Source organism: Microtus ochrogaster, unplaced genomic scaffold, assembly GCF_000317375.1.
Source record: "Microtus ochrogaster isolate Prairie Vole_2 unplaced genomic scaffold, MicOch1.0 UNK3, whole genome shotgun sequence".
Taxonomy (NCBI): domain Eukaryota; kingdom Metazoa; phylum Chordata; class Mammalia; order Rodentia; family Cricetidae; genus Microtus; species Microtus ochrogaster.
The window spans coordinates 5,917,028-5,927,453 of record NW_004949101.1 but is presented as its reverse complement, the minus strand read 5'-3'; the positions used below and the strand labels follow the sequence as shown (position 1 = coordinate 5,927,453).

The 10,426-nt window shown below is 42.7% G+C and overlaps 1 protein-coding gene across 2 annotated transcripts in view; it reads right to left on the bottom strand.

The window, feature by feature from the left end:
- Positions 1 to 215: 215 nt before the first annotated feature.
- Kif16b (kinesin family member 16B) overlaps positions 216 to 10,426 on the bottom strand; it is a 269,246-nt gene continuing 259,035 nt past the window's right edge. For both annotated transcript variants that reach the window (XM_005365523.2, XM_005365524.2), the window contains one exon: positions 216 to 1,484. In XM_005365523.2, coding sequence (XP_005365580.1) covers positions 1,326 to 1,484 — 159 coding nt within the window. In that variant the 3' untranslated portion in view covers positions 216 to 1,325. The remainder of the gene's footprint in view (positions 1,485 to 10,426) is intronic.

The following is a 10,426-nucleotide window of genomic DNA, read 5'->3' as shown; positions in this document are numbered from 1 at the left end:
CTAGGCATGTATGTTCTAGAAGGCTGGATGCAAACATGTTCTGCTAGCCATTCATTTGTGACTTCAATCATTACTGTGACTGCATTTTCTGCAACATAAATGCTAAATTATACATTATGCATCTTTATAAGCACACCAGATCAATTATTAAACAGACCAGTAGAAATGATCATATTACAAACTTAAAATAAACTGAGCTACAAGGTAGAGTTCATGACTTCATTTAATATTGATAGCAGCTCAATTTAACAGTTGAAAAAGCAAACACCTTTAATAAATTTCGTGTGAATGATTATACAGCCTGACATTGAACTATTGTACAGGAGGGTATACATATAAATCTATAAGTAGAATTATGTACACTTCAATATATACCATATATTTTTCCTACTCACAATTTTCTTTTGATAAATGAAGCAGTTTCACTGTACACTGATGTGCAATGCTACATTATGTCCTGAGTAATTGAGGGATTATTAATAAACTACTGCAAATTCTTTTTCTCTTTTTAGTTAATGATCCTGAAGACTCTGTACTAAAACATGAACAAAAGGATATTTAAAAGATTGCATCCAGCGTTGCACTTGTTTTATGCAGAAAAAGCTCAAAAATGGACAACAGCCATTGAGGTTTGGGAAGATGCCCTCAAATATTGAAGGTTTAAGCAATGTCTTATTTGTAGGGTTTCTACAAGTTTTAAGTCATGTTGCCTACATCCAATTTGTCAGGCATGGAAGACTCTTTTCATGATTGGCCTACAGATCCTTTTTGCAGAAGAGGACATTTGGTGTAAACTTCAGTGTTTAGGTATAGTAAGTCCTAATCCAAATGAGTAAAACAATATGACATAACTCAAAACATCTTTGAAATATAGCCAGTCACATGGAAGGAGTAGAAAAAAACAAGCGTATTTTGGTGAAAGAAGAAACCAGATGCAAGTCATTTAAGGGTGGTCTGGTAAGCCACCACTCTGGGAGGTCCCAAGTTGGTTTGGCTCCAGGAGCCCCAAGATAAGCAAGCCACATATCCATCTTGCTGCAGGGGACTGACTTGCTGCACAACGAGAAGGAAGCACTATGGGAAAGGCCACGTTCAAGTGCAGAGGTACAGCAACAACTGCCGGTCAGGGTCACCCTTGGCAGGCAACGCAGCCCACTCCCAAACTCAGGCACTAGATATGGTGTGTGAGGTGGTCTGGGCTGGCTGCTGCATGTTGCCCCATGCAAAAGGAGGGGGCAGGCTGGGGTCCTGCTGCGGGAGTCGGCCTGCATTGGAGACACTTTGATGAGAAGGCACTGTGTTGGTGGTTCCTCTGTCACTCAGTTCTATCCCGTTCCATAGCTGCTGTAGTCAAAGACTCCTTTCTTGAAGAACGGCGAGAACTCACAGATGGTGTGCTTGGACAGGGTCAGTCCTACTTTGTTGATGTGAAGGGGGGACGTCTCAGACTGGAGCATCACACTGAAAAACTCCCTGAGGTATTTCTGGGAAAAGACAAGAGTGAAGAAGATGGTCAAGACAGTGCTAGAGTCAAGGAGAGGAGGGAAAATGCCCAATGTACAACTGATCTGCACATACGTCTATTTTATAAACAAAACAAGGAGAGAATGCTCCAAAGGCCCTTGACTACCTTGGCCCTTGTCAGTCAATGTAGAGTAGACAGTCAATGTAGTGATGTCCAGGTCTACAGTAGAAACTTCTTTGGCTCTGGGTTCTAATCCACAGAAATGTCACCTGAGGCCTACCTGGAGGCAGTGCCATGTGGAAGGCCAGTGGGGCCAGCACAGGACATGACAACTTTATCCTACCTAAAATGTTTTCCTCTAAAGTTTCATAGGGCTGGGTGTGCCCATCTGAGCAACTTGAGCATTTGTCTCTTCTTTGAAGCCCATGTATAAAACGGGATAGACTCCAAGTGCTACAGAACATTTAAAAATGTCAACTTCTATAATCATCACCAGTAACAAAGTGTTCTTCCTAAGGTGAAAGGTGAACTGCTCTGGGCTTTTTGCGGTTCTCTCCTCCATGGCAGGTGTTCATCACTACAGCACTTGCCTTGCACGGCACTGAGAGAGAAAGAACGCCTGCCACAAGTCTCTGAGATGTGGAGAGAGAACTCAGAAGTACATTCCCGAAACATGCATTAGAGGGAAGAGGGTGTACAACAGCGCCCAGATCTCACGTCAACACAGTGTATGAACTGTCTCTGCTCATTTACAAATGCACACAATCCTGGAACAAATTCAGAAATTAAGCATTATTATTCTGGACTGTACCAAAACAAAACGGAAGACCTAGGCATTGTAGCTCACGGGCCACCAGGTAATATGTGGAGACCTGTAACTGCCGTGTGTGTGTTGAGGGATGCTCTAGAGACCTGGGATAAGGAATTGTTTGGCCCCGGCTGAAGTTTGCCCTAGAGGAAAGCTCATCTTCCTTTATGAGTGAGGAGCCTTAGCTGGCCTCTATAGAGGTGACTTAGTCCAAGTAAGTGTGCTAGCTTATGCTTAAATTAATGCCAAGGGCTAAAGCAGCCTTTATATACCACCACTACTACTACAGGACTTTGTACACTTTATAGAAATAAATCTGAATATGCAGAGATAAACTACATATTCCTTTTGAATGTTTTCTGTAGTGCCAAGGATAGAATCTCCAGCCTTGTGCATGCCAGGCAATCACTCTCGCACTGAACTATACTCCCAGACCTTAAAATGCACACACGAAACTGTAGCCAAGCCAAGATAACAAATGCTTGCATCACCACAGAAGTTTCTCAAGTCACCTAAGTTAGTGCAACCTTGACACTCTCCCTGGTACGATATCTTTCTCTTGAAACAGACATTTTCTATTGAGGAAGCCACTGGTGGGGCACACCAGAACCTGGCAACCCACATAGAGGGCTTTAACCACTGAGTCATTTCCCCAGTCCTGGTTTTTGACCAAAATACCCAGAATTTGCAATACAGCAAAGACAGCCTCTTTAACAGACTGTCCTGCGAAAGCTTGGAATCCACATGTACAAAAACGAATCTAAATCCCTTTTACTCTTCAAATGGGCCAAATAACCTAGTTTAAGACCTGAAACTCTGAAATTATTAGAGAAAAAAGTAGGGGAAACAAGTCAAGCTATAGGCATGGGCAGGCTTTTCTCAAGAGGAATCCAGTTGCCCAACAAATAAAGGCAACAGTTCCAATGGGAGGAATCCCATGAGATTAAAATGTTTTTGTAAAAACAGTCAGGTGAACAGACAGCCTAGAGAATGGAAGAAAATCCTTGGAAGTTATACACCTGATGTTTAATGTCTAAAACATAAAAAGAATGCAGAAAACAAAGAAAAGAAATCAACTCAATCAATAAGTTAGCTAATGAAATGAACATACTTTCTCAAAAGAGGAACACCAAAGGTCAATTAATAGAGGAGCTCAACTTTGCTAACCATCAGAGAAATGTGAACCCAAACTACCCCAGGATTCCATCTTACCCTGGTTGGAAACCTTAAGAAAATAACAAACGCTGGCAAGGATATGAGCCAAAGGAATCCCTTATATGCTGCTGGTGGCAATATAACTAATCCAGCCACCATGGATATCATAAGATTTCTTCAATAAATAAATAAAAGTAAAAAATAGAAAAAAATTAAAAATAAAACAAAAACCCGACTAACAGCAGTCCTCTATGGGACCCCAGTCATTTCACCTCTGGTATTTACCTAAAGGACTCCATGTCCAAATGTCACAAGACATTTTAGCATCAATGCTTATAACGGCACCAATCACAAGACCAGGCTCAGTGTCCCACAAGAGAGGAATGGATAAAAATAATGAGGAATATACACACAGTTAAACACTTTTAGCTGTAAAGAAGAGAGAAATGAAGACATCCCCAGAAAATAAAAAGACATAAGTGGAGATAATCATGTTAAAATAATAAAGTCAAACAGAAAAAGACTTTGGTAGTTTGAACATAATTGGCCCCCATGAGTTCAAAGGGAGTGGCATTATGAGGAGGTGTGGCCTTGTGAAGGAAGTGTGTCACTGTGGAAGCACGGGTGGGTTCCTTCTCTCTTCAAGGTCCATAGGTCACCAGGCCACAAGGTCAAAGAGGGCAGAAGCAACAAACAAGGACGTGTCAGGCCTGTGGTTTGATGGAAATAGCCTTCTGGGAGACTGCTTCAGTGTTACAGCTCACGCTTATTCCAGAGTGAGAGGAAATACAAAGCTTGAGGACAGTGGCTGGGGCAACACCTATTTTGCATTACACAGCATGATCCTATCACAAGGCCTCACGTGTGGCAGAGGGTCCTAAGCAAAGCTCCTAACATATGTCTCACTACCATATGAACAGCGAGAGGAAAGAAAGCTCTTGCAGGGAACTGGGTCAACAGTCACACTAGAGATAAGTCAGATATCTTGGCCTAGAGACATTCTCCAAATAAGGTCAGGTAGAGAGCATAACACCACCACTGGGAGTTGAGGGGGCAGGCTACATGTTGCACTGAGTTTGAAGAGAGGGGCTAGGCCATGGGAAACTGCAACCTCTGACCAGCTGGGCCTCCCAACAGGGGTGGGCTTTACGGTCTCCTCTGCTTAAGCTATGCCTAGTATGGACACAGACAGTTTACTTCCTGTTGCCTGTGGATCAAGATATAGAACTCTCAGGTTCTTCTCAAGCACCATGTCTGCCTGCATGCCAAAATGTCCTGCCATGATTACAATGGACCGAACCTCTGAAACTGTAAGCCACCTCAACTAAATGTTTTTCTTAATAGAGTTGCTGTAGTCACAGTCTCTCTCCACTGCAATAGAAATCCTAACTAAGACAAAGACAAACATCCTGTTTTCTCTCATTATATGTATGTAGGAAAGAGACTTAGAAGTTCTAATAAAGTTGTGTAAGGGGCAAAGGGGACCTTTGAGGGGGTGAGAAAAGAGAGAGTAGTGGAAATAAACTACAAATTATATACACATAAAAAGTGCCAAAAAGTAAGAAAGATTGGGAACAGAAGTATCCTGAACTGGTAGATAAAGTCATTTCCAGATGACATAAGATTATTACACGAGAGTCCCAGCATCAGCTGTGTGATACCTCCCGACAAGTTAGTTGCCGGTCTATGAGGTCCTAGAGGCCACTCAAGCAATCCAGGTTATTGTCACTGCTCTATGCTGCCCACCAGCAGGGCACAATGTGACTCTATTTCTGGATACATCACAGGTTAGAACACAGAGAATCAAGAAGCCGGAAGCTGATTCCAAGCTGGCTAGCTCTCCCAGGGCTAGAAAGTGCTATGCAGGATGCTGGAGAAGAAAAGTCATCAACAGTGCTCCTTAGCTGTGGACCCAGTGCAGTATACTATCGACCAGTCAGGCAAGATGTAATAACCTGTGCAGTCATGCCTTGAGTGTTACAGGGATAATGGACCACTTCCTGCTTTGAGGCCTGCTCCATACGAGGAAACTGATATCTGGTACTGTAAACCTAATCAAAAGATGGTACTCCTTTATCAGTTACCAATCAAGGTGTTTCAGAGACATGCTCACAGGCCAATGATTGGGACATGCCCTCATTTGAGACTCCCTCAGGTAACTCTAGGCTATGTCGAGTTGACAGGTGAAGGTAGCTAAGGAAAGCCAGAGTGGCTTTAGAGTGCAAAAACTCATAACTGGTCAAAACACGAAGAATAAGTGATTGGTGAACCTAAATGAGTTATCTAGATCATCCCCTCCCAGGCTGAGGGAACACTGAGTGTGTGGCAGGGTTAAGACTATAAGAGCTTGAGGAAGGAGCAGAGTGTACAGAACTCTGTCTTCTGGGCACATCACAGTCAGAGGATTCTTGGTTTAGCAGCTGTCATCATTCACTTAAGGCCTGGAATAAGACTGGGCCCAGAAATATCCCATCAAGGAATGGGGAGGGGTTCATGAGGCCTCACTCTTCCCTGAGGAGCCAGTTCATGGTTACTGGGACACAAAGAGGCACTTCCTTCAGTGACATAGTCTAGTCACTGGTAAACTACCCATACCCTGGTAAATAATCTCTCATCCATATTTTTGTAAGCAAGCCTAATTAAACTAATTGGTCCACAGACAGGACAGACAGATGAAAATAAGAAGGAGACCAGCAATGGTGGTGCACGCCTTTAATCCCAGCACTCGGGAGGCAGAGGCAGGCAGATTTCTGTGAGTCTGACACCAGTCTGATCTACAAAGTGAGTTCCAGGACAGCCTGGGCTACAGAGAAATCCTGTCTCATAAAAATAAAGAGGATTATAGGGGATAAATTTGATCAAAAAGAAAAAGATTAATGTCATCATATATGACTAATATTTGCTAATAAAAACATGAAGAAAAACAGGGAGATAACTTTAAATGGGAAAGCTGTGGGCTTGCCTAGCTGTGCACTAACTGTGACTGATGTCCAGTTTCCTGCAGGGACAGAGGGAAACTTCTGTGCAAGAGGTACGGTCTCAGGAGCACCTGGGCAGTCCCTTTTCCACGAGCCAGGCAGAGTGCATCAACAGCAGACTGTCTGCATCAAGCTCGCCTTCCAGATGAACTCTGACAGACGACAAGGCAATTGGAATCCAAGAACAGATGTTGTATCAACATTTGTCATAATTAGTTCACAAAGTATTGGTCCTTTTAAAGGGCCAATAAAGCCTGAAATTGTGCATAATGAGACACAAAGTTAAAAAGATAAATAAGAGAAAAAGCAAGTACTGGAGACACCTTCCTTGTCACAGCACAGCCATTACAAAAGAGCCATAAATCTGCAGAAGGTGAGGACTTTTTCTTCAAATAAACTCATTACCATGGCTTCATGAAACCTCCAGACAGAAAGATCTGATCTGGTCACCTCTTCACATTGCAAAGCTTTCTTCCTGCGAAAGAGTTTCCTGTGCAGTAGGAGAATGGGCAGTTTCTTTGACGCACACAGCTTCTGTGGTGAGACAGCATGTGGCTAGTTAACAGTCTTCGCGGTGACCTCAAGGAGCTCCTAGGCTGTACAACAAGGCATGGCCTTTACTGGCTGTGTCTGAAGAGGGCTGATCAAATTCCACTGAAGGACAAAACTAAGGGCTGTGGGTAGGGCTAGAAGTAGACAGAATGAGCATTCCAAAAGTTCCTCAAGGTCGTGGTGTCATTGTTCTTCGCAGTCCTCAGCAGTGGCCCACTGTCTAGTTTAGGAAAAGAGTTGAGATACAACACTGACGATTGCTTTTCATGAGTTAATTTAAGTTTTAATATATGCCTGGAGGACGTTACATAATATGAGTATATAACCTAATGATTTTCTCCCAAATGAACACACCTACGTGATGAGCACCTGGTTATAATAGCATGACACTTAGGATCCGGCCGACCCGCCTTGTGTTCCTATCATCTACAGTCCTCTTCCTGAGGCAGCAGTGCTTCACTGTCTGCACTTCTACTGCTAACAATGCTGTTGTCTGCTTTCAACTTCAGTTGATGATCACACTCTCTGTCTGATTCCCACTGTTTAATACACCTCTGTCAGAGTCCCACTGTTCAGTGTGTGCGGTGCATAAGCTCTGAGTGTGTACCTGTGGCATTCAGGATCCTTTACTGTTTTATTTTTTAGGTGATAAATAAGGGAAACTGATAATAATGAATTGTTTGACCTTTCTGAGTTCTGTCTCAATAATGAAATCCACTTTCATTGTACCCTGTATAGATTATGTAATTATGATTATATATACAGTACTTAACACATATTTACATTAATGATTTTTGTTGCTTGGGCTCAAAATGTTTTCTACCACATCTGCTGCTGAAGGGAGAAATAAAAAGCTCTCTGCCAAAGGTATTCTTCTTCTGTAGACCCGCAGACATGGCTGGTACTCCTCAGGATGTGAGAAGACAGCTCAGGAAGCAGGCTGCATCCCCAGGGTAGCACACTCCATGAGAAGAGAATTGAAAAAGCTGAGGACATTAGGGGTTTAAGCGACTTATCAGGGTCAGCAAAGCACGAAAAGGATTTTCTAGATCCAATATCCAACTGCTGTGCCTGCCTTTTACGAATGCTTTCTCCATTGTAAAATAAAATAGAAGTAGGGATATTTAAAATGTGGTGTCCTGTTAGGATCCACAGAGGACCACAACTTCTGCTTGGGGGTGGTGTCACAATGAGTCGTTGCTCGTTTTATGCCTTAGTGCAGTGGCACCTAGGACAGCAATAGTACCTGTGGGGATGGGCAACATTACGGCCCTGCTGTGGAGGCAAGATGGGAAATCAGTTCTATATGACCGCAATGTAGGAAATAAGGAAGGATGCCAGAGCAAGTGGGGGTCTCTGCGAGTGACCATGGAGGTTGCTAAAGTGAGGGAGTTGGGGGTGTCTGGAGAGGGCAGGGAAGAGGGGCTGCTGTGAAGGAGAGAGGCAAACAAAGCAGAGAGCGGGAAAGAAAGCCTGGCAACATAGGACAAATGCCCATGGTTTACTTGTTTACAATCTGGCCGATAGAATTTAAGAATAAGAAATATATTAGACATATTTATCTTGGCTATGCACTTTTTGCCACTTGAACCAACATTAAGGCATAAAGAAGAGCTTTCTTATCAAAGCTTTCAGAAAATCAAATTAGATGACTAATCTTCAAGAAGTATTTCAGCACGGACACAGAGCACCTTGACTTTCTTCAAAGGTTTCTAATGCAGTTTACAGTCTAGGGAAGACTGTGAATTCAGGGAACGCAGGCTGGTGGGGTGACTAGGAGAGACAGACCTTTGTACGTCTGCCATGTTGTTTAAGAAATTCTCGCAAACAAATGAAGACAATATCCTGAAAGGAACTATGAGCTTTTGTTTTTATTTGTTGTTCATTTATGAAATTAAAAATGTTTACATCATTTACTCATTTCATTTTCATCAACTAATCAATTTCCCATGAACCCACGAACCTCCCACCTTGCTTTTGCTCAAGTTCAAGGCCTCTATTTATCTGTTGTTTTATATTATATATGCTATATATTATAACAATATAAGATATTATAAATGTTATCTATTTTCTAAATGAGTAAATAAAAATTTCTTAGTCTATATAATGTTATTTTTTATATTTTTTTTCAGGGCTATTATTGACTTTTAAAGTCAGTCTTACTATGTACACTGTGAAGTTCAGGATAGTCTCACAGCTTGGACCATGAGTTTTTAAAGATGACAAATGATTGAAGAAGCTGGTATATGTGTGACTGTCACAGACATGAAACAATGAGGTCTCTGAATGCCTTCTTGTTTAGCAGATTGCAAAACAAGGCTTCCCTGTTCCATTTATCAAAGACTTGCAAAGTTCTAAGTACTGTGAAAATTCTTAAAGGTGTTTATTAAATTCCTACAGTAACTTAATGAAACTATTAAGGGGACTATTGTTAAGTCTGCATTACCAATGGAGAAGCAGACCCCGGAAGCCTAAGTAATACCACAGAGGTCCCTGTGCACATAAGTTAGATAGTCAAGACTCAAAACCAGGACTCCGCCTAGAGGTTGATGCCACCTACTAGGATCACCCACAGAGTTCCCTTGGCTGAGACCATCTTGTCCTCAAAGAGCAAAGCCATCTACATAGGCCGTGGGGTGTTTCAGCTGCCTGAGGCTCATAAGCGAGCTGCCTTTCCTGGGTTTAATGGCACTGCAGTGGGAACTGCTGCACACTGGACACTTTATCCCTCATGCTTTTCTGCAGAGGTAACACTCACAGTGACTTCAAAGACTCTGGTCATTTTCTTGATTGCCCTGCTCCCATTTCCCTTTTTAGAGTTCACCCAGGGCTCCCCTCTGAAGAGACACCCATTCTTTGAAGATAGCTCATCTGGCTTATTAAGCATAGAAGGCTGGAGAATTTTTCCCATGGATATTCTGGGGTTGACACATCACAGTCAAAAAGCTACTGGAGTCAGCACTTGAAATGTGCTAGAACCAAAGGCTCTTCGGGGACTCGGCAAGGCGTTCCCAGGTTGCATAGCTACTGCCATGGAGAACTTTCAACAGTGAGTGAAACTCAAGAACCAGAGCCAGCCCCAGCCCCAGCCCAGCAAGGGTCTCTGTCAGTTCAGTTTACTGTAAACAGCCCCCAAGACTCACCAGGTGGGAGACACCCATGAAATCAAGAGAAATGTTCTATGTGGATCATGACTGAGTTCCCTATGCTTGGCTAGCTGTCCATCAAGGAGTTCGGCCATGACACTCCTCTCCTAAGAAGACTGTGAACTTAGGTGGTTTTTGAGAATAAGAGTCCAGATGAGGCAGAGCAGCTAGTGGCACATCCTCAGACAAGCATCAGGTTGTGAGGAGGATTCCCTAAATTTTGATCTACATCTAGGCTTATTTTTCAATTTCCTCTACTACTTCAAAACATAATTAAACATGACTAGTCTTCTGTACCAACAGGGCTAGTTTGGTCTACTGG